This window comes from Camellia sinensis, chromosome 1, assembly GCF_055761805.1.
Source record: "Camellia sinensis isolate YWXY chromosome 1, ASM5576180v1, whole genome shotgun sequence".
NCBI lineage: Eukaryota > Viridiplantae > Streptophyta > Magnoliopsida > Ericales > Theaceae > Camellia > Camellia sinensis.
Window position 1 is genome coordinate 236,438,520 of NC_138961.1, and position 24,616 is coordinate 236,463,135.

General features: G+C 36.4%; 3 protein-coding genes and 1 long non-coding RNA gene across 4 annotated transcripts; all 4 read left to right on the forward strand.

Annotated features, from left to right (window-relative positions):
• Window positions 1-665: 665 nt before the first annotated feature.
• Window positions 666-7,907, forward strand: LOC114275237 (putative galacturonosyltransferase 14). The gene is made up of 6 exons (XM_028217246.2): window positions 666-1,622; window positions 3,352-3,407; window positions 3,561-3,716; window positions 5,372-5,962; window positions 6,049-6,351; window positions 6,948-7,907. Exons 1-6 carry the CDS (start codon window positions 1,412-1,414, stop codon window positions 7,227-7,229), a joined length of 1,599 nt encoding a protein of 532 aa, XP_028073047.2. The 5' UTR covers window positions 666-1,411; the 3' UTR covers window positions 7,230-7,907.
• Window positions 7,908-8,922: 1,015 nt separating this feature from the next.
• LOC114275238 (membrane-anchored ubiquitin-fold protein 2) lies at window positions 8,923-12,819 on the forward strand. The gene is made up of 5 exons (XM_028217249.2): window positions 8,923-9,546; window positions 9,999-10,303; window positions 11,683-11,847; window positions 12,290-12,378; window positions 12,462-12,819. Exons 2-4 carry the CDS (start codon window positions 10,171-10,173, stop codon window positions 12,343-12,345), a joined length of 354 nt encoding a protein of 117 aa, XP_028073050.1. The 5' UTR covers window positions 8,923-9,546; window positions 9,999-10,170; the 3' UTR covers window positions 12,346-12,378; window positions 12,462-12,819.
• A 398-nt stretch (window positions 12,820-13,217) lies between these two features.
• On the forward strand, window positions 13,218-24,312 carry LOC114275239 (chaperone protein ClpB3, chloroplastic). The gene is made up of 10 exons (XM_082898821.1): window positions 13,218-14,909; window positions 15,657-15,875; window positions 16,442-16,679; window positions 20,082-20,277; window positions 20,678-20,732; window positions 20,927-21,077; window positions 21,349-21,657; window positions 21,860-22,125; window positions 22,338-23,264; window positions 23,818-24,312. The coding sequence occupies exons 1-10, from the start codon at window positions 14,661-14,663 to the stop codon at window positions 24,142-24,144; spliced, it is 2,937 nt and encodes a 978-aa protein (XP_082754947.1). The 5' UTR covers window positions 13,218-14,660; the 3' UTR covers window positions 24,145-24,312.
• Window positions 16,893-19,982, forward strand: LOC145804539 (uncharacterized). Its single transcript, XR_014346508.1, has 2 exons — window positions 16,893-16,997; window positions 19,816-19,982. It is a non-coding gene; the product is annotated as an uncharacterized LOC145804539 (long non-coding RNA).
• Window positions 24,313-24,616: the final 304 nt, after the last annotated feature.

Consider the following 24,616-nt stretch of genomic DNA (forward strand, 5'->3'; position numbering starts at 1 on the left):
TTTTGTTATAATTTATGATACATGTTTAAAAAAGGAATTTTTTTTATTAAGCTCCTCAGAAAATATTTTATATTAGTTATTAAGAACGTTGATTTTTTTTTGGAGACAATATTATGCTAAATCAAGTTTTATTATTTCACTATCTTCAACTAACACCATCACTTTTGACCGCCGCTCTAGTTGTTGGCGGCCACTTTTAATTGTCGACAATAACTTGTATTGATGACCGCTAGAGAAATTTATTTATTGTATAGAATCACTTCCGATCTAAATAATTTCTTTTTTATTATGATTTATTTTCGGCTATGAGGCTCATTTTTTCTTTCCTATTATGATTTATTTTCAATTATGAAGCTCATTTTCCCCCATACTATGAGGATTTGGTGTGTAATTTATTTATTTCTTGCTATAGAGCTCTTTTTTAAAAGAATTATTACATTATAGGAGTTAGTTATTGAACTATTAATTGACAAGTTAGCACGATAGTAATTTATAATTATTGAATTTATATATACATTATACGATGATTGTTCAATTATAATTTTTTATACTGTAAATAATGCCATTGAATAAAAAAAAAATTCCAAATTCAAGTCGAAAAGATTAATTAGATTTTAATTTTCACAACCTAAAAATATAAGTAAACCTAATCTCATCTCACTCATAAGCCAAATACTCTCCTCCATAAAGTTAGGACAGAGATCTAAAATTAGCTCCAAATTAAAGGTCAAACCTCCCCCCACGTTTCTCTCCATCTCTCTACACTCCAAATCCATTTTCTCTCTCTCTAAACTGAACTTTCTCTCGTTTTCTCTCTCGATGCCATTTTGCCTTTTTCTTTCTCTCTCTACTGCAACACGGTTTTGACTCAGAAATTTCAATTTCATTTTCCTTTAATTTTTTAAAATTTTAAAATTAATTTTTTTTTTAATTCGTAAAGTAAAAGAACAAAAAATAATTGATCGGACTGATCGACCAATCAAAAAGCAATTCACAGGGAGAGAAAACTATACTCTCTCTCTCTCTCTCTCTCTCTCTCTCTAAGTTCGCTATTCCGATCCATCAAGAGAGAAGCAATCATCAGAGAACATTATATTCTGAGATTCATTTTATTTCGTCATCCCCAATTTTGAAATCTGATATATATATATATATATATATATATATATTTATATATATGTGTGTGTATGTGTGTATATAAAGAACCCTAATTCGTTGAATCTTCAACCCAATGCATTGGTCTTGGAGAAAGACCCAAAAGACCAATTCAATAGAATCATCATCATCATCGGAGTTGTTGATTTGGAGAGAGTATTGCGGTGGTGGATCTGATGGTGAAAGTTTTGGGGGCGGTTTCGGAAGAGAATTGCGGTGATTCTAGGGTTTTTGAGGAGGGGCTGCAGAGGCGACGATGCAGCTTCACTTCTCACCTAGTATGAAAAGCATAACGATATCGAGCAGCAATGGGTTTATTGACTTGATGAAGATCAAGGTCGCAGCTCGCCATATCTCTTACCGTACACTCTTCCACACCATCCTCATCCTTGCTTTTCTATTGCCCTTTGTCTTCATTCTCACCGCTCTCGTTACCCTTGAAGGTGTCAACAAGTGCTCCTCATTCGGTACACAAATCTCTTCTTTCATTCATATTCATATTCATTGATTGCTTCTAGTATGTGATTGCATATAAATTGATTTGCTTTTGACTGCATCGCATAGATCTCGATTTGCGTTGAAATGTTAATTACACTACGAATATATGATTGGTTTATCTTAAGACATGGATGTCGGTCTTCTTGCTATTTGTAGGTTTGATTTGATTGAAATTGAATTGGGTTTTTTTTTTTGCTTTCAAATTAGATTGGCTCTTCCTGTCAATTTTATTATTTCGCTCTCTGGGTGTTTAAATTTTGATGTTCGTCAGTTTATCTAATAGTTTAGAGTGCAGGAGATTCGAATTTGGTTATTTGGACTGCACATAAATCCAAATCTGTATTTAAAAAAAAAAAAAATGCTTTGGCATTGGCAATGGTAAATTGTACCGCTGAATTTTTCAAATCTAATTTATACATGAATCTTGTGTTTTTGATGTTGGGTAAATTAGTGCGAATCATCTGTCCCAATTTGTGTTATATATATTTTTTCTCCTTTGTCAGAAGTTGGTTCATTAATCAGGTTATTTTAGTTTTAGTTGTTTACATTGTGAAGACCTGAATTTGGTTAATTCAAACATAATTCTATCGCTCTAAGTTATTTATTCATTTGATATGGTCAATAGCATATTAAAACTTAAGTTATGAAACATATTTTAATTTTTTAAGGTATTTTGTAATTGTAATGTAAGAATTTTATGATAATTTTCACATTGAATTTCTGGGTAGTTGGTTTTTAATTTTTGTATAAAATTAGCTTATTGTTAAAATTAATTTGCTTGAACCATTTACGAATTGGGTTTGTATTATGGGGGGAGAAATGAGTTACTGGGTAATGCAGTTTGACAGAAAAAGAAAAAAAAACTTATTGTTGGAAAAGTGGGTAGACCTATTTAAATATTTTACGTTATACTTAGGTTAAAATCTGATTGGCCGAACTCATGCAGCTTTTGCACACATAAAACTTCAGTCATAGATTTTGTAATTAGAATATTTTATTTTATTTTTGGTATGTCAAGAATCTGATTTTGATTCAATCCCATATTTATTTGGTGGTTACTGTAATTTGGGGTTGCCTTGGCATTTTTTTGTAGATCTCTCAAAACTGAAATGTCTTTTGGCCCTTTTTTTATATCTTGGCTCAATATTGTGTATTAACTTCTCCATTTTGGCTTGATGGATCTATGTTCATTTTGGCTTTGTTGGGTCTGTTTTATGGCTATTCTATCCCTTCCAAACCCCTTTCCATTTTACTTTATTTTCACTGGTGATTGGCCAATTTTATCTTAATGAATTAGTATCCAGTGGCAACTACTTTTCTTTTGATGTACAGTATTTTGAACGTTCAGCTTCTGAATTCTTGTATGAAAACCTTGTAGTTGCTTTTTGTGGCTTGCTTTTAGTCTCTGTATTTGTTTGGATGGGAGCATGTTATTTTTAAAGTGTGTTGGGTATCAGTGGATTTGGTAAGTTTTATTTTTATTATGCTTTCATTGCATAGTTGCTTTCTTCTGGGTCTCTTGTTGCATATATGTTTCAGCGCTGCTAGAGACACTAACAAACTTACTTTGGCCCACTGGGGCGCAAGTTTGTTAGTGTCCATAACCTTTTCCTATAGCCATATATGTTTTCTTTACAAAATCAAATCATTGAAAAGCAAATCATTGGTTCTTTTCTTTTTTTTTCTTTTGTGCTCCAGATTGTTTAGGTAGGCGGTTGGGACCGAGGCTTCTTGGTAGGGTTGATGATTCAGGGGTAAATAACATTTTTATTCTTTTCTTCATGCTTTTTTCTAAAAGATCAGATAATACCCACTTGATGCAGTTTTTTTATTTGCAACCAATGTTTTCTCTTAAGGTATTTTTGGTTTTTTAAACTGAATCTTTTGTCTCGATGGCGTTGCAACAGAGGCTGGTTAATGACTTTTACAAAGTTCTCAATCAAGTGGGCACTGACGAAATTCCAGATGGCCTAAAGCTACCAGAGTCATTTAGTCAACTTGTTTCTGAAATGAAAAACAACAAGTACAATGCGAAGGACTTTGCTTTGATCTTAAAGGGAATGGTATGTGGTGTGGCCTAGAAATATGTTTCTTTCTTTCCTTCTCATATCCTTTTTCTCCCCACAGCGTATCTATGAGCTGGTGGTGCTGTTGTTGTTTACATAGACTAATGCCATTTTATAGTGATGTTTCTTTTTGCAATGCCCTATGATAGAACCTTCCAAAACCCGCCAGATTTAGCTATCATGATCAGATGAGGTCCTAAAAGAATTTATTGCATGGTTAGATATAAAGAGGGTATAACTTGGCAGTTAAAATTTTGCAGCACCGCAATGAATTCTCCTTAACAATTAAGCATCCTAGTGGAGTTTGGAAGATATTTGGGTGGCAGACTGTCAACTCCTTAAAAGACTAATTAAATAATAATAATAAAGAGATAAAAGGACAAAGTAAAGAAGACTAATAATGTTATGAATCCCGTTTCCCTATGTTTAAGGATTCATTCAGAACCAGGTTTTTGAGCTTTTTCGTCGCCTTCTTTTTTCTTCTTTTTTTTTCCTTATGGGTTTCAATTTTAGATTTTGGTAAAAAATTCCAAAGCCCAACCTAAAAGCAGCTATAAAGTAAAATAGAAAGAGAATGCTTATTGAAAAAAACGATAATAACACCAAAAATACCCTTTAAAAAGCTGGCTTTTAAGCTGAACTGAACCAAATGAGTAACCTCTAGTTATCTCAGCATAAAGTTCCTCCCCCCTCTCTTTTGTTTCTCATTTGTGTTTTATTTTATTTTCTAGTTTTTTGCTTTTTGCCACTGGGACACAAGGGCTTATTTTTTCATGGTTATAGTTTTGGTGTATGTGTATAGATAGATTTTCACAGCCAGTTTCTTTTTATCAAAGCTTATTTGGTTTCAGTTCGGGATTGGAGGGTGACGTGTTTACCCTTAGATATTTATCAAGCTTATTTGGTTTCTAGTGTATTTAAATATGAAAACTTTTATCTACTATTGTATGTACTATAATAAAGAAATATTTGGTTTGTGCAAACATGGGAGTCTAAGTGTGCTTCACAACTAAAAAAAACCTTAGTTTTGATTAAGAACTAGGTCTACGATAGGGCTTTTAATTATTTACAAGGTACACTTATTCCAACTCAAATATGAGAAAAGACAATTCTACGCTTCATGAGATACAAATACATATCATTTCATAGTCATGCCAAATGAACTTTTAATGTTTGTACTGCCTTTATTTTTTAACGAAAGTAAGTGCTGAGCTTAATATTTAGCAAAGAAGATTGAAGATGCCCCAAATGTTAGATGAGATGGCCAGGAAAACATCTCAAGAAGCTTAGGTCCTGTATTCCTGTTGTATCTCTTGATATGACTGCATGTGCCTGGACAACTTGGTAGTGGAGGGTGGAGATAGAGAGAGATTGGTTTGTTCCCAGCTTGTAACATTATTAATACATGCGCATGGAAAAGGGCTTTTCAAATATAAAAAATAAAAGTTATTGTTGATTTTAAAAAAATTTATATTCAAGTTTTATGCATATGTCCTTGCAACTTTGATTCTTGCATGCTTAAGGCACATCCTCCACGTGTTTGCATACAAAGGAGAGAAAAATGTTATTTCAATGCATCTTTTGTTAATCTCTTCTGGCCTGACTGTGTTTTGCACTCAATGGTTCAGCTAAAAAGTTTTTGTTTTGCACAGATGGAGAGATCTGAGAGGGAGATCCGGGAATCAAAATTCTCTGAACTAATGAACAAACACTTCGCCGCAAGTTCCATTCCTAAAGGCATCCACTGTCTCTCTCTGCGTTTGACGGATGAGTATTCTTCTAATGCTCATGCACGCAGACAGTTGCCCTCACCAGAATTACTCCCTTCGCTTTCAAACAACTCATATTACCACTTTATCTTGTCAACTGATAACATACTAGCTGCTGCAGTTGTGGTCACATCTACTGTCCAGTCATTTCTAAAGCCAGAAAAGGTAGTTTTCCATGTCATCACTGACAAGAAAACATATGCTGGCATGCACTCATGGTTTGCCCTAAATCCCATCTCACCAGCTATTGTTGAAGTAAAAGGTGTTCATCAGTTTGACTGGTTAACAAGAGAGAATGTACCAGTTCTTGAAGCTGTAGAAAACCATAATGGGATTAGAAATTACTACCATGGGAATCATATTGCTGGGGCCAACCTCAGTGAGACTACTCCGCGAACATTTGCTTCAAAATTGCAGGCTAGAAGCCCAAAGTACATTTCATTACTCAACCATCTTCGCATATATTTACCAGAGGTAACCAATTGTTTCAAAGAAATGAAAACACTATTATTTGACCTTGGTTGAAAGAATTGACTATGCTGTCTACTTGTGTTGCACAGCTATTTCCACACCTTGACAAGGTGGTATTCTTAGATGATGATGTTGTAGTTCAGCGTGATCTTTCTCCACTCTGGGAAATTGACCTTGGTGGAAAGGTTAATGGAGCTGTAGAAACCTGCAACGGTGAAGATGAGTGGGTAATGTCTAAGCATTTCAGGAACTACTTCAATTTTTCACACCCCCTCATAGCAAAGCATTTGAACCCTGATGAATGTGCATGGGCTTATGGGATGAACATTTTTGACTTATATGCATGGAGAAATACGAATATAAGAGACACTTATCATGCCTGGCTGAAGGAGGTAAATTTCAAGTACTTTGTTTATTATATGTCAATCTTTTGTGAATATGTTTTTCTTCTATTACCCTTTTGTGGGTTCGAGTTGTATAGCAGAGAAGTTTCCCTTGGGGAGTAGAATGACTTCTTTTTTATCTGCCGCGCTGTTTGTCAAAATCTAAATCTCATTATTGTCATTCCTTTATTCAGTGGCTCGGTCTTGTTTTGTGTTCTATGTTGGGGCATGGAGGGTAGTGAAAAGAGGGAGTTTTATTACAAAATCATCTCTTACAGTGTTAAGGCTTCGCCATCAACTTATGGACACTATGTAATGTATTATGTATCCTGCAATTCATTTCATTTGACAAAATAAGCACGTCATCCAAAATTTTGGTGAAATCACATTGCAGTCTGTTTTAAAGCCATGTTAAAATTGTTCCACTTCGAAGTTTCATCATATTGTGTGCTTCCCTTCTATGCAATCAATGACATTACATTAATTCTATAAGTATCTAGTTTGTAGTCAATACTGATTTTCTAGTGGTCTCGTGTTTAGCTTTTAAAAAACATTAACTTGGAATGCTTGGCAAGTAACACATGCATAATGTCCATTTCTTGCAGAATCTGAAATCAAACTTGGCAATGTGGAAGCTGGGAACTCTACCACCAGCGTTGATTGCATTTAAAGGCCATGTTAAGGCTATCGACCCATCTTGGCACATGCTTGGATTGGGCTATCAGAACCAAACAAACATCGAGAGTGTGAGAAACGCTGCTGTTATTCACTACAACGGCCAGTCAAAACCGTGGCTGCAGATAGGCTTTGAGCATCTGCGGCCATTTTGGACCAAGTATGTTAATTACTCCAACGATTTTATTAGGAATTGCCACATCTTGGAGTAGTAGTTGTTCAACTAAACGAGATTAAACAAGAAAGTTGGGAAAGAATATGAAAGCAATATGGGGCTTGCACAAGCTTCATTCACACATTGAGAGTTTTGTTGATATTCATTTGACAAGAGAAACAGAAAATTGGCCCATATGGTTCAGGGTCCAAATTCTCTTCTGTCCACTCGTGTAGCTGCATTGCTAGCATGGGCATGCAAGTCATTCTTTCAGTCTGTAACATAGCAATCAATCCATGGTATATTTTTTTTTTTTTGGTCGGAAAAAAGGACATTTTTTTGATCTTCTTGAGGGGGGGTCTAGCCGATTCTTAGTGCTTAGCAACTAGAATATGAAATAATGGGGAATACACATGAGGAAACATACCCTATGCAGATATGCCTTCATCGATACACAGGAGAAGGAAGTTAGGACCCAACTCTTTCGAGGATCCCACATTAGCCCCAGTAGCCTCGGAAATGTATTTGTTTTTTGTTTTTCATATTTTGTTTCAGTTTTTTTTTTTTTTTCTTCTTTTTTGGGGATTTTCATATGTTGATCATCGATTTTAGGTGGTAGATCTATCTCTGTTACAGGTCCCATTGAGTTGGGGAACTGTTCTTAGGTTATATATTGTTATTTGTTATGTACGATTCATGAGAAACATTTTAAATGTGCAGAAAATTCTTTTGACCATTTTTTTGATTTGCCGTTCATCCAATTCTTACTCTTGTGCTCTGTTTATTTTGTCAAAAAATATTTGTGTCTGATTTTGAGCAATCACAGTTTAGATTCCACAAATTTAGTGGTTAAATTTCCTGTGAAGAAAACTCTTCTGTGGGTTTATTTGTAGGGATACATACAGACATCAGCAGCTTCCATCCAAACTTTACTAATCTGTGAAACACTTTGTTAACACATCATTATTATTTTATTAACATTGGACAGTCAGATATGTCCTTGTAGGAATAAAATAATCTCCTCAATAAGTTGTCCTTTTTTTTTTTTTCAAAGGAGTTGTTTGATTAAACAATGCATGGTTACTTTTTTAAAATTACGAAAAATAACATTGTTTGTGGAATTTGCGAAGTTGGCAGATGGCAAAGAAATTCATTTTAATACAATACATAATTACGAGTTGTAATATTTTAGCATATGAAAGAAAGGGATTTGGTGGTTCTGATATTTCAAGGTTTTTGTGTGGTTGCAAATTGCGATGTGCTTAAGACTTACAGAAAATGCCTAGTTAGCCCTCCACTTGATTGAACCCTTTTGGCATTTTGCTTTCCTAACAAAGATTATCTGTACTCGCTTAATTGAATGAGGTAAGGATTGGATTAGTCTCACTTACAAGGCTAATTTTATTGGTTGATACTCTCAGGGTATGTTTCGCTTTAGCTTTTTGACTAAAAAAGTACAAAAGACAAAATAAGTCAATAAGATAAAATGTTATATTCAAATCATAATCATTTTACTTTTTCTTTTATAAAAGTTAAAAATGTCAAATCAAACAAACTTTTAATCCTAAATTAAAATAATTAAAAATTTAAAAAGTCAATTGAAAAAATTAATTGCCAAACGGCAACTTAATTTAAACTTACAGAAACCTCCTCAATATCAATATCATATCACTATATTCTCCATAATTTCAGAACTGTACATTGAAGACTCTTTCAATTATAAAATTGCATTATTTTCAACCTTTTAAAAGGGAGTGCTTGTATTTTTTTTTTTTTTTGAGTTACAAATTTAAATGTATGATTTTAAAGTTTGAAGAAATTTATTTCACATATAATTAAGTTGAATAAACAACACTTAAGGTGTTTTAAATGTGTTAAAATTTAATTTATTTATATAACAAATCAATTTCAAACAAATAATTTTTGCAGTTATATTAAAAATCTAAAATTATTATTACATATATATATTTTTTTATCAATTTCCCAAAATCTTAAAATCAAAATTTAACCGTCAGATTGTGTGAGTCAATCTGATTGGCGGGTCCACATTATGAAATTACGGTTTAGATGATGCATAAAAACAGCGAGCGAGACTCTTCAATGAAATAAATTTGTCGAATTTTCCATAGAGGTAGGAGGATGAATTCATTGACCTCAGATTTAAAAGACTTTGAAAACTCCGCAACTGCCTCGTTTCTGCTGATTTCTTTGATCTTTTCCTCTTTCACTTCTGACTTTTTTTTTTCTTTTTATTATTTTTTATTATTCATTATACCTTTTTAAATTTTTTTTTTTTAACTAGTACACTTGTTGTCTTCTTCTTCTTCTTTGGAGTTTTTGAACGAAAAAGAAAGGACCCAGATCAGTTACTGAAGGTTTGTGAATGAACTATTGATTTTTTTGATTGATTTGGTGAATACCCACTTAAAGATCTGTGTATATGATTCTATGGTTTGAGTCTTGTTTGACATTTTGTTTGATTTGGAGTTGACCCAGTTAAAGTTTTGAGTGGGTTTTTTTTTGAATTTGACAATACCCATTTCAAGATTTGGTGGTGTCATGTTTAAATTTTTTACTTTGTCTCTCTCTGTGTGTTTATGCTCTTGTTCCAGCTTTCATTTTTAATTTTTTTAATCAAAATATGGAGTTTAGTTCATTTTGTTTTTGATAGACACATATTTTTTGGGGTTAGAGCTCAGAATTCACATATTTTTTTGTTATTGACAGTGTTTCCATTTTTTTCTCTAAATTTAGATTGATGTTCATTCATTTTTTAATTTCAAATTTAACTTAGAGATTGTTTTTCATTTCTAAATTCAATTTCCAGAGTACACAGGGAGGGATTTGGATTATAATGAATAAACACTTGGTTTTAGTCAGTGTATGATTGATTTCTCAAAAGTAACTCAAATTGAGGTGTTGGAGATTGATTGTTTTCAAGAAATCCCAAGTGAAATTCCTGGTGTTTGGAAACTGAGAATCTGTGAGGAAATTGGAGGATGTCTGCAGTGCAAGATCAGCTAGAGATCAAGTTCCGGTTGAATGACGGGTCGGACATTGGCCCGAAAAGCTTTCCTGCTGCCACAAGTGTTACAACCTTGAAGGAAAGCATCCTTGCTCAATGGCCTAAAGGTAGGTTCTTTTGATTACATATCATTTTGTTCTAAATTGTATTACTGTCTTTTGAAATCTAGGACATGCGTGTTTCTATAATTTAATTGAGTCCTAGGTATGAAAATTATGCAAGAATTCAAATTCAAATGGTGTGGCATGAATTCTATTAGTACTTGTGCTCTTTGAAGTGAAGTGTCATTTGAATTGAATATCTTGATGGTTCTAGGAATTGACACACCTAACCAGGTTGGCGAGACACCAAACACAAATAGGAATCGAACAAGAATCCAAATCAAGCACACAAAAACACAAAGATTTTCGTGTTTCACCCCAAAATAAGGCTACACATCCACTGTCATTGTTCCACTATGATCTGAAAAAAATTACAGTACAATACACAGAGATGCAACATACAAAGCATAAATGTGAAATACCAGAAGTACCCTTACTCAAAATTTTGTAACTTGGATCCGCAGTCGAGTGGTTAGTATTTAGTATTTATCAGGATTCACACTACCCCCAATAGATGGATGCATTGCTCAAAATCTTTATGTCCCAAGGAATAGAATCTTTTCATTGTGGTCACCTAACCTAGCAGTGAAGGCACAGGACCATCTTTGACGTGTGGCCACTTGAGAAAAGGCATATGTCAATGTCTTTTGATTTTAATATAATGATTAGAGACATTGGCATAGTGATGCCATGAAGAACAAACTGGAATCATTTGTAAGACATGACCGAGTAGTTTCAATTTCATGAGATGCACGCACACCTTAACAAGTTAACAATGACTGATATATCATTGTTGAGCATGTTTTAGGTTTTAGAGACGGGGATACTTGACAGGATCAATGAGAATCTTTGGGAACAAATGATAGGCTAGGACAGGCATTGTAAGATTCTCACTTATAGAACAAGAAAGAAAGGGAAAAATGTTTGTGTTAAAAGATGATAAAATTTAGCAAGTTATAATCATGAAATTATGATGAGTTTTAGAAGAATTGAAAAACACCTAAAATGTTTGAAGAAGAAAAGAAGCAAACAAGACTTAAAAATTGAGAACTAGTACAAAAAGAAACTCTACAAATAAATAACCGACATTAATGCTCAAGAAGCCATTTGAAACATTGAATGCATGTTACAAGGAATGAAGCATTGCAGGATTCTACAATTAGGATTGGCCCATTTGGGGGTTTACCAGCAAGAAGCATGTTTAAGGATCTACCTTTCACATGTTTTTTGCAATGAATATGGCTTTTAAGTTGAAATATAGTTGAATCGCTGTTAATTTCACTTCTGATAATTGGTATATCTTAATGGAATTCTGGTGAAGATTGTTGATAAGTTTTTCTAAGGATGTTGATGTCTTTCCTCTAACCAGTGTTATTTTTTATCAGACAAGGAGAATGGTCCAAGGACAGTGAAAGATGTCAAGTTGATTAGTGCAGGAAAAATTCTGGAGAACAACAGAACAGTGGGAGATTGCAGAAGCCCATTATGTGATGTTCCTGGGGGAGTTACAACCATGCACGTCGTAGTTCAACCTCCACCATTGGATAATGGTATGCTTTTCTCTGAGAGAAATTATTATGCAATTTTAACAAATGAATTAGTTTGTTAGATATCTTGATATACATTTTCTGGCACATTTCCTATTAGTTTAAGCTTTTGAGTTAATCGATGATCTAACATGGTATCAGGAGGTCATTGGTTCGAGTCTCACAATCTGTCTATTTCCTCGTTATGTTTGTTATTGTGCAATTTGTTCCATGTGTGTTGGTGCACCTTGTTTGTTTGTTTGCCTCTCTATGTGTGAGACTAGATTCACACATGAAGGTGAGTGTTGGATAGTTTTATATACATTGATGAGCTCATTTCTTGACGGTTTATAGTTTTTGGGATAACTGGTGGTCTAACATAATTTTCATTACGTAAATTTTCAAATTTGTTGCCTCAATTTGTATGTTTCTGGTAATTTCACTTTTCAAATCTCTCATGGAGCAGGAAAGAAAGTGTCAAATGAACAAATGCAGAACAAGTGTGCATGTGTTATTTTATAAATTGCTGTTTGGAGGGCCGGAAAAGCTTCATTGGTAGGTTCTTGACTATTCTTTCCACTCATTGCTACTCTCATTATTTGAAAAAAATTGACAATTCTGTTCTTCCTACTCTGCAGATAAAGAATTCCAGAGTTGGCATAGATATTCAAATCATTGAATTGCTAACCAACGAGGGCTAGTTGGTCGTCAATTTTGGAGCAGGTTCATGTGTCTATAGGAAATTTCTTGTGCAACAGATACACTAGTGTGTCCAATCCCTCTGAGCGAGCTGGGTATACCACGCTGGTGTACCTATTACAGAAAAGAATACCACTGTGTGTGATGCTGATTTCACTTCCATTTTGCAAATGTTATGTTTATTTGTTTAGTTTCACCACACTTCTCTACATCTTCTTTTAAGAGGATTCTTCAGTTCAATTTTTTAAATGGGAAAACTTGTGACATGTTCTGATAATATGGTTTATAGTTGCACAATCTGACCTGCCAGTGCAATTTAATTTTTCCAAGCACCCTCATTTAAGAAGTAGAATATGATGATTGATATATTCAATTAATGCAGTGATGACTTTGTACTATTTGATTGAGCAATATAATGGACATCAAAATTAACTTCTCTAGCTTTGTAATGATGCTATGTATGGATCTTGGATTTATTGAGGAAAATGAAAAGAAATGAAAAAAAAAGATAGGTAAAGAAAATAGAGTGAGATAAGGGTTTTTATTTTATGAAAAATGCGGCAGACCCCCACCAAAACCGACCCCCAGTGACCCCCAGTGCCACGTGGCACTGGGTGATTGGAAGGAAAGAAAAAAAAAAAAAAAAAAGGAAACTGGCCAATGGGGTTGAGCTGGGGGTGCTGGGGGTGCCCCAGCTGGGGGTCCCTAGCACTTCTGCCCAACAGAACAAGGTTTGTGCAGGCCAAAAAAACAAGGAAAAAAAACCCTCATGCAATGATGTCAGCCAATTCCAGGACAACTTGCTAGACTTTGGGAATTTTTCTTAGCTAATATGAACCAACTAAATATGTTTATTTTTTATTTTTTATGAATCATTGAATTAAACAATGTTTACACCCTCTTGTTAATAAAATATGAATACATAGCATCAAAATTAACAGATTAATAAAGCAATCTAATGCAGTTATTAAGAAAACAAATTACTGAAAAATATAAGTAAATTATGAAGGACAAGAAAAAAAAGTGTGAAATATTAAAAAAAGAGAGATGTATTCTATTCTTGTTGTGAGAGTCAAGATGACAAAAAATAAAGTGCAGAAGGTTAAAAGGAAAATGTGAGTTTGAAGCTTTGCTAATTCAATTATCAAATTCTCGTATACTAAATAATAAAAATGTCATTTGTTCCGTGGTCGTGGTTGTGTCCTTTGAATACCAAACTTCATAGCAACTCATTCGGAATGGCCAAGTTCAAGAGAGGCTTTTAGTTTTAAATTAGACATGAAATCGAATAAGAGTTAGACAAGTATAGACAAAAATTAATTTCCTATTTTAATAGAGTAGTAACATCAAACTATTATAACTCACATTTAAATTTAAACTCATTTACATAGACACAAAGTTCCATTAGTCACTCAAATAGCTATCATGTAAATAGGTGGTAGTAGGATTAGGAATAATTTATTATGTTTCTGTTTTTACTTTTTAAATTTTATAACAAGACTCATTCAATACACACAAAAAAATAAAAATAAAAATACAAGTGACAAAAGCAATGGGAGGATTGATATTCTCGTACAAAAATTAATTGGGAATGAAATCCAAGCTCATATATTTCGCCCAATCACGGGCCTCCACCTCACTAGGAGTCAACCCTCAGTGGGGGTATAAAGCATTTTTGTTCATATATATGTGCCCATTAATGGGATTCAATTATGGAATATATATATTTTAAATCTAAATGTAAAAATAAAAATATATATTAATAAAATTTATATTTTTAATATATTTTTTAAAAATAAATCTGAAAATCATATTTGGGTCCCACAGTGGGGGTAAATTTAAAATTAGCCAATCCTCATATGCAAACTAACCACGTGTATGAACAGAATGCACGATGCACACAATAATCTGGCGCCATCCAAAATATCATTTTCGTTCTGGAACACTCCTTTTTCTCTCCCCAAACACTCCTCGAACCTACGAGAGACTCACAGAACACTCCATCTCAAAACTCTAAACATTCCCACTTTTTTAAATTCCCACGCAAAGCCCTCGCTTTTCCCCATATTTCCCTTTAAACCCCCATACTCGCGGGGACGACCTCCGGCCTCACCGTTCATCTTCGCCGGAATTCCACAATGGCCGCTGCGACGTTGTCCTCCGGCGTCCGACTTCGCGTTCCACCACCGTCCAACGGCGGTGACAGAGCCGTTTTGTTTTCTCAGCCACCTCTATCTGTGAGCTTCTCTTCCAATCCTATGGCTCTCAAAACCCTAAATTCGTTGAGATTGAATAAGAAGAGCCATGTGTTTGTCACGAGGAGAGTCGAGCGGTTTAGAAGGAATTCGAAGTCGTTTGTTGTTCGATGCGATGGTTCAACTGGAAGGGTAAGTCATAAACTATATGTAATTCTTTGAATGCATATTATAGTTAATTTTCTGTTTCAGTTGATTTTGTTACTATGATCAATTCACATGATATTTTATTTTCCCCAACTTATATTACATGGATTTGTTACTCTGATGAATGAGAGGATATGGTTGTGAATGCATGAACATCTCCAACAAATAAATAATGTTTTTATTTTATTTTTTATTCCTCTCCATGATATCAACTGTAATTTGAAATTGTCTTCAATTTAGCTAGACAATAACCCAGTTCATTTGGGAGATAAACAATCAGCAAGTTTAGAGCATCTCTAATCTTTCATCAAATTCAAGTTTGCTGAAAAAATTGGATAAAAGTGTGCTCCAATCATTTCATCAAATCTGTCTGTATCCAATCAAGGATGAACCAAATCCCTCACCAAATTTCTGACAGTCATATTTTTACTCAAATTTTGTGAAATTTTAAAAATAGTAAGGATTGGATATAGTTTTCTTTCATAAAAAAAGGTTTTCAAAAAGATTTGATGGAAAAAAGTGATTAAGGATTGGAGTGTTCCGTATCAGATCAAGCTATTAACCAAATTTTATTCAAATTTGATGAAAAAGGAGAGTATGGATTTGAGATGATCTTAGCTTGGTTCTTTCATTGATGTATATGTAATAGTAATAATAGTGAAATTGTGCTTAATGTGGAACTTTTGAGTGCAATTTTGGGCGTATTGATTGACGGGGTTGATATGATGATAGATTACACAACAAGAATTCACAGAAATGGCTTGGCAAGCTATTGTTTCCTCGCCAGAGGTGGCAAAAGAGAACAAGCATCAGATAGTGGAGACAGAGCATTTAATGAAGGCCTTACTGGAGCAGAAGAATGGCCTTGCTCGCCGTATCTTCTCCAAGGCCGGGGTTGACAATACCCGTCTTCTGGAAGCTACCGACAAGTTCATCCAACGCCAACCAAAGGTAATATCTTAGATTCTAAATTCTATCTTATTTCACCCCAGAGATATATTTCTGCTTGTGGGAAACTTTGTGATCTGTTTCTTGCTTGTAAAATATTCATCTACCTAGAAATTAGAAACCTATATTTGGCTGAAGTATACAATAATTGGTTAAATGTAAATGCTGAATTTGCTTAAATATCATGAAAAATAGTTCTAGATACAAACTCATATTATTTTAACTAGCCATTCAGTCTAAATCCAAATTATTTATTATGACCTCCACTCAGAAGAGTATGCAGGACATAAACACCTTATTGATACTCCAAGTGGGCTGAATTGTCTGTATTATAGGATTACTGTTTGCTCTTACAATCATATGGGATAAATTGCACCTTCTATTAGGTTAATTAATTTTCTCAGTTAATACAATTAAAATAATCTTGGATATATTGCACCTTGCATTAGATCAATTACTTAGACTCAAAAAGGTTTATTTATCAGATAACACAATAGTTTTTGAAATCCATCCATGCTAATCTTTTATCCTTTTTTTGTAATATGTCTACCAATGTCCTATCAATTTAGGTTCTTGGTGAGTCAGCTGGTTCAATTTTAGGACGTGATTTAGAAGGCCTGCTACAGCGAGCCAGGGACTACAAAAAAGAGTATGGTGATTCATTTGTGTCAGTTGAGCATTTGGTGCTTGGTTTTACACAAGACAATCGATTTGGGAAGCAATTATTTAAGGATTTCCAAATTTCCCTGAACACCTTGAAAAATGCCATACAGGCCATAAGGGGAAACCAGACAGTCATTGACCAAGGTAAGAACAATTTCCTTTCTTATCTGTCATTGGTAATCTAGTTTTGTGTAGTATGTTGAAGCCCTTTTTCAACATTCAGTTTGTATGCAACCCTTGACATCACAATTGTGATTTGACTACGCAAAATTGGCCCTGGAACCAACCCTCTAGTTCGTGTGCTTCTATGTTTCAATGATGCCAACCTATTTAATTTAAACTTGGCTTTGGTGCAACTTTCCCTCTTTAAGTGTTTCTTCTATGTAGTAGAGAAGGATTTTTCTATGTTCAATTCTGTCATGTTGGTGAGGGGCTCCTTATATAGGAGATGTAGTGGAGTATGTGGTAGTAGGTGGTAGTGGTAGGTGTGTAGTAGGTGTAGTAGGTGGAGTAGGTGATGGTAGGTTTTAACAGCCCCCGCAAACTCAAGGGGGATAGGAACTAACCAACTTGAGTTTGGAGAGAGTAACAAAACAAGAAAATAATCTGAAAAATAAAAAATGGATAGGAGACACTGTATGGTCGTGTCAGACCGTTGTAGAAGACTGTATGGTTATGGCAGACCGATGTAGAAGACACTGGCTCGTGTCGGACCGATGTAGAAGACAGTTTATGGGGTCATGTCGGATCGTTGTAGCAGACAATGTTGTGACAGTTGTTATGACAGTTTACGGAGTCTTGCTGGACCCTTGTAGAAACTAACCGGAATCAATGTCGGGACAGTTTACAGAGTCTTGTCGGACCCATGAAGGAGCTAACCGGAATCAATGTCGGGACAGTTTACAGAGTCTTGTCGGACCCATGAAGGAGCTAACCGGAATCAATGTCGGGACAGTTTACAGAGTCTTGTCGGACCCTTAAAAAGTCGCACCCTCAAAAGGTGTGCCCAATCTATCAAAAGGCGTGCCCAATCCATAAAAAGGCGTGCCATCAAAAAGCGCGCCCATGTTGACGTCTAGCGCCGAGCGGCGCATGATGCGCGTGTCTGCCTCTTCATCATGGTCTTTATAAACCGAAGCGGAGGCTGAGGCTTGGAAACATAACAAACCAGTTGAAACCTCTTCGTTCTCTGAGAGCTTGTCGCTAAGAGCTGCAAATCTTGAAACACTCTGTAAACACTCTGTAACCAACCCTTCTCTGAAACACTCAGCAACCCATAACATGGTCTCGTCTTCTCGTTCAGTTACCCAGAATATGGCCTCTTCGTCCCGTGGTCTGCTCACTCTCTTTCCCGACCTCAACGAGTCAACAAGAGAGATAACTGGTGCGGTGGCCAGTGAACCTCAACCAAGCGCCTCTGGTTTTGCTCCGTTGAACTTTCCGATGCGGTCGGTGGAGCAAAAAATGGCGGTGCAAACTGATATTGAGGCCAATCAGTATACTTTGAAGTCATGTGTGGAGACCATGACGGCGGTCACAAACCTGTCGCATCGGCTGCAGAGTAGGACAAATGAGGTGCAGCAGTTAAACGCCCAGCTGGCTCTGCTCCAACGCATGTATAAGGATGCGCGAGCAGAGATAAGTGTGCTAAAGGCGGAAAATAAAGAGCTGAAGCGGAAGGCCACCGTTATGTTCCGATTTGGAGGTCCACCATATGCTGCAGTGGAGGAGTATGGGGGAGTGAACGTGCTCGGCGGCGTGGAAAACACGGAGGCAGCACCGTCAAGGGCCGCCCAGGACGGAGGCAAAAAGAAAAGACCGGCGGCAGAGTAGAGAAGAAGTGAGGTCGATGTGTGGCCGTTGCAGAAAAGAAAACAAATCTTTTGTTGTTGTTGTTGTTTTTTTTTTTTTTTTTTTTTTTTTTTTTGTTTTTTTGTTTTTTTGTTTTTTTTTTGTTTTTTTTTTTTTTTTGTTGTTGTTGTTGTAGAAATGTGATTGGGGTTAATTCCCTGTCATGAATAAAACGATGTGTGGTTTGTTTTTGTTTATGAGTTTTTTTTTTTTTTTAATAGAGCAGAAATAAGAATAAAAATTAAAAATTAAAAAAATAAAGTGAAAGAAAAATAAAAAAAAAAACAAAAGAAAGAAATAATAATAATATGTTTGACACCATAATAATAATAATAATAATAATAATAATAATAATAATAATAATAATAATATGTTTAAAAAGTGGGGCGGTGGAAAGAAAAATATATATATAAGATAAAGAGGGTTTGGGCGGTGGAGAAAAGTTTAGAATAAAAAAGTTTATATAAAATTGGGGGTAGTGCTTTATAATAATGAAAATAAAGGTGAGGTAGTGGATGTGTTTGGAAACCGTGTGAAAGATATATTGAATATGTTAAAGAGAGTGCAGGTTGGGGCTTGTGTAATCCAGATTCCTTCTATTTAATATCATCCACTGAATGTACCTCAAGGTCCATATTCCCACAATCATGATATGACAGTGCTTCACCACATCATCAAGACCTAGCTCGTAGATGGGGAGCTGGTCACTGTTCCAGGCTGTAATACGAGGAATAGAAATATCAAAAACGGCCACTTCAACGGAAGGGCACTTGAGGGCTATCACGGCCATGGTAGGGCCACCAACATACCCAGCTCCAATGCAGCAAATCTTCACCATTTTTCTTCTCTATCTAGAACCTCCTCATGCGGAAGATCAATAGAGAGAAAGTAGAACGAGAATCTAGGGAGAGGAAGTGTGCTAAAGAGGTTGAAGTTGGAGCCGTCACGGGAGCCGCCGGAGTTTTGGTCAGAGAAGAAGCCGAAGACTGAGCCAGCATCTTGTAGAGAGAGAAAGGCCGTGGAGAGGAGAGAGAAAGAGCCAGCATCTTGTTTCTCTTGTTTGTCTTTCGGTTTTCGCCGAGAGAGAGAGAGAGAGAGAGTTTGCATGATCTCCAACTCCACAAGTGTTGCTGAGGTGTTCTCGAGGAGTGATCATAAGTTTGATCTGATGTATGCGAAGAGGGCTTTTGTGCACTGGTATGTGGGTGAAAAGTATGGAGGAAGGAGAGAGAGAATTATAAAATTTGGGTTTGTTCGGCGGACGGCCAAGGCGAGGCTGCCGCCCGCCGGTGAAGCGGAATCACTAAGTTCTTAACCTTGCTCACCTTGCTCTGATACCATGTAAGAAAAACTGATGTATTATTGATTGTTGTATGTTATTTATTACAAATGGTGAGGGGCTCCTTATATAGGAGATGTAGTGGAGTAGGTGGTAGTAGGTGGTAGTGGTAGGTGTGTAGTAGGTGGTGGTAGGTGTAGTAGGTGGAGTAGGTGACGGTAGGTTTTAACACCTTTTCTTGTTTAAGATTTGATGCCCTGGTTCATTGATGTTGTACTATTTTATGTTTCTTTCCCTATAGTTATACATTGGTTTATTAATTCGTATGATGTTCTTTATAGAACTAAAGGTTCTTGTGGTGACTTTGTGTATTATATTGTGTATTAAGGAGGCCTCACTTTATAAGTTTGGTACAGATCCTGAGGGAAAGTATGAAGCATTAGAGAAATATGGCAAAGATTTGACTGCCATGGCAAGATCTGGAAAGCTTGATCCTGTTATTGGAAGGGATGATGAAATACGCAGATGCATCCAGATTCTGTCCCGGAGAACAAAGAACAATCCTGTGCTAATTGGTGAGCCAGGTGTTGGGAAAACTGCAATTTCAGAAGGGTAAGCTCTGTTCTAGTGAGGCACAAAAATATTGGTGTGTATGAAGTAAGGTTTCAGATATTCTTCTATACCTAGGACTTCATTTCCAGTTCTAGGATTAGCTTGACGCAGTTTTTGTTTGTCTATGCTCATTCTGCTTGGTGCACATATCATTTACCATTTCTTAAGACCAGAAACAGTGAGGAGAATAACTCAAATATAAGCCATGTCTCAGCAGTGGTATTTTCACCTAGGCTGGACTGTGTTATCCTATTTAGAAGTCCTCCATCAACAGTTTTTTTTGTTCTTTAAAAAGGATTTCTCAATTTAGAAGTCCAGCACTATTGTAGGCTGATTTCTGTTTAATTTGATGATATCTTTCTCCGATGTGTATATTTACATTGCTATACCTCTTTGACAGGCTTGCCCAGAGAATAGTGCAAGGGGATGTGCCTCAAGCTTTAATGAACCGAAGGGTGAGTAGCAAATCTAGAAGTCTACCACCAAGTTCTCCACAGAAATAAGTGGTTTTATTTCTTCCTTTTAGTCCTCTCATTTTGGGGTTTTCGGGGTGGAGACTGGGGAGGATTAAGGAGTGTTATGATGATATATGACTGTCATTATCTGTGCGATGTTCTAAATCTTGAAATAATACAATTTTTGTTTCCAGTTGATATCCCTTGACATGGGTGCACTCATTGCTGGGGCAAAATATCGTGGAGAATTTGAAGATCGGCTGAAGGCTGTGCTCAAGGAAGTAACTGAATCTGACGGGCAAACTATTCTTTTCATTGACGAGATCCACACAGTTGTTGGGGCAGGTACTTGACTGGGTAGCTTGTTTTTTTTCAGAAAGTTGAGATGGCATCGATGGTTAATTGTTCTTTTTATTTGGGTAAATCTGTGTGTGGGGTTGAGTTCCTACAATTTCTTTAAATCACTCCCATATATAAATAAAATGAAAAGTTGATGCTTTTCTATTTTCTTTATCATATTACATATAAAATTGATACCTAGAATTTTTTTTGATTTCCAATATTTTGGGATGAGATTTATACATGAAAGCAAATGTTCTCTTGACTTCTGTTTCAGGTGCCACTAGTGGTGCAATGGATGCTGGCAATCTCTTGAAGCCTATGCTTGGTCGTGGAGAGTTGAGATGCATTGGTGCAACAACATTGGATGAATATCGTAAATATATTGAAAAGGATCCAGCTTTGGAGCGCCGTTTCCAGCAAGTTTATGTTGATCAACCTACAGTAGAAGATACAATCTCTATACTTCGTGGACTACGTGAAAGATATGAGCTGCATCATGGAGTCCGCATATCTGACAGTGCACTTGTTGAAGCAGCAATTCTCTCAGATCGTTATATCAGTGGGCGTTTTTTACCTGACAAAGGTGATGCAGATAACATTCATAGGGATCTTGTTTTACTGAAAATTGCTCAACCCCGATTATGATTTGCCTCCATGCATGGTAATCCAGTATCGAGACATAATACTAATGCTATTATATCTGTTCTTTTTAGTGAAAAGGTTAGGTTAATCTGTGTTTTTAACTGCATATTAAGCTTTAACACCCATGCTTATTGCAACTGCAGCTATTGACCTAGTTGATGAAGCAGCTGCTAAACTGAAAATGGAAATCACTTCGAAGCCTACTGCCCTTGATGAGATAAACCGTTCGGTGTTGAAGCTGGAGATGGAGAGGCTTTCTCTTATGAATGATACTGACAAAGCTTCAAAAGACAGGTTGAATCGCCTTGAGGCAGAGCTCTCTCTCTTGAAAGAGAGGCAAGCTCAGCTGAACGAGCAATGGGAACATGAAAAAACTGTCATGACACGCTTACAGTCGATTAAAGAAGAGGTATGTCATTCCTTTTCTGCTCTCTCTTTTTCTACTTCAGTATTGTGTTCAGAGAGGACATTGCCATGTGTCCTCTTATTTTGGAAAATGCAATTTTCTGAATTCTGGATTAAATTGAAATTGGTAAAAATCTTTAGAAATTCAAAACTAAAGGAATAAAACTTAGGGAAGCTCCGTCTGCAAATTATCTAATGATATGCTTATTTTTACAGATTGACAGGGTAAATCTTGAGATCCAACAGGCTGAGCGGGAATATGATCTTAATCGTGCTGCTGAACTCAAGTATGGGAGTTTGAACTCTCTGCAGCGCCAACTTGAAGTTGCGGAAAAAGAATTGGATGAGTATATGAAGTCTGGGAAGTCCATGCTCAGGGAAGAAGTTACTGGGAATGACATTGCTGAGATTGTCAGTAAATGGACTGGCATTCCTGTTTCCAAGCTACAACAATCAGAGAGGGATAAGCTGCTACATTTGGAGGAAGAGTTGCATAAACGTGTTGTGGGTCAAGATCCTGCAGTGCGGTCAGTTGCCGAGGCTATCCAGAGATCACGAGCAGGCCTCTCAGATCCTCACCGTCCAATTGCTAGTTTTATGTTCATGGGTCCTACAGGTGTTGGAAAGACAGAGCTAGCGAAGGCATTGGCTTCCTACATGTTCAACACTGAAGAAGCTCTTGTACGAATTGATATGAGCGAGTACATGGAAAAACATGCGGTTTCAAGATTGATAGGTGCCCCACCTGGTTACGTAGGGTACGAGGAAGGTGGGCAGTTGACAGAGACAGTTCGCCGGAGGCCATATGCAGTTATCTTGTTTGATGAGATAGAAAAGGCCCACTCTGATGTGTTTAATGTGTTCCTTCAAATTCTGGATGATGGAAGAGTAACTGACTCGCAGGGTCGCACTGTTAGTTTCACCAACACTGTCATCATTATGACTTCAAACGTGGGGTCGCAATACATTCTAAGCGCAGATGATGACACGATGCCAAAGGAGATGGCCTATGAGACTATCAAGCAAAGGGTAATGGATGCGGCAAGATCGATTTTCCGCCCTGAGTTCATGAACCGTGTCGATGAGTACATAGTGTTCCAGCCTCTGGACCGTCAACAGATAAACAGTATTGTCAGGTTACAGGTAGGCTTGTCCAACCTGCTAATTTTGAAAGCTTCTCTTGCTTGTTGAGGGGAAATGTCCAATGCTTGAATTATTTCAGTTATACTTAGAGCTTACACTCCGTTTGTTTGGATGAAAAATATTTTTTGGCATTTGGTACGGCGGAAAACGAAAATCAATGGAAAATAAGTCTATTTGAGCTGAAAAAGTTTCACTTTTAGAAGGTGGAAAATGTTTTCCGGACCAAAACGTACTAATACCACCACACTACCACCACTACCATCACCTCCACCACGCCACCGCCACCGCCACCATCTCCATCTCCATCTCCATCTCCAACAACCCTGCTAATACCACTATTAATACCTTAGTTTTAAGGATGCAATTATTAGTACATTAATTTTAAGGATTCAATCAAACATAAGAAAACATTTTCGGAAAAAATTTTCCACAGAAAAAAATTTCACCAAAATAAATGGAGCGTTACAGTCAAATTCAAAGTTTTCAATCGCATTGTTTGTTCTGCGGCAATGTTGTCTTTTTGTCTTACCTTGTATTTGCTTGTGTATTATAGTTGGAACGAGTGCAGAAGAGGATAGCAGATCGGAAGATGAAAATCCATGTAACTGATGCTGCTATTGAACTCCTTGGAAGTCTTGGGTATGACCCCAACTATGGCGCTAGGCCAGTCAAACGGGTGATCCAGCAGAATGTCGAAAATGAACTTGCAAAGGGCATCTTGAGAGGAGAATTTAAGGATGAGGACAACGTGCTAATAGACACAGAAGTTACAGCGTTTGCAAATGGGCAGCTTCCCCAGCAAAAGCTGGTCTTCAAGAGGTTGGAACCTGGTTCAGATACTCCTGCAGAAACCCAAGAAGCGTTTTCACAGACTCTCTGAGTCACTCTTTGTAGTGAGGATACCTTTATTTATTTACCTCACGACAGAGTTTACAAAGCCATGAGATATAAGGCACCTATTTTTAGTATTGAATTTTGTTTAGTCTTTGTATAAAACACCTCTCTTATAGCAGGCTGATGCTTTGAATGGAAGGATATTCTTACAGAATTTCTTTTTGGCAGATAATTTCTTCTTACAATTTTTGCTCTTCCTAGGCCTTCTGAAAACACTGCCTACTACTGGAACATGATTTCATTTTGCCCAAACGGAGGGAGTTAAACGATAACAAATTTTATGTTTTGTAAAATTTTTATACACCCTACTTGGCACCATAATTAACCTTCATCCTATCAAAACCACACCCCTTACCCACCATCAGCCCCTACTAGTTGCCCCACCCTAGCCCCTACCCGCCTTGCCACAGCCACTCTCTCTCTCTCTCTCATGTTACAGAGGTGAGGGTAGGGAGGGC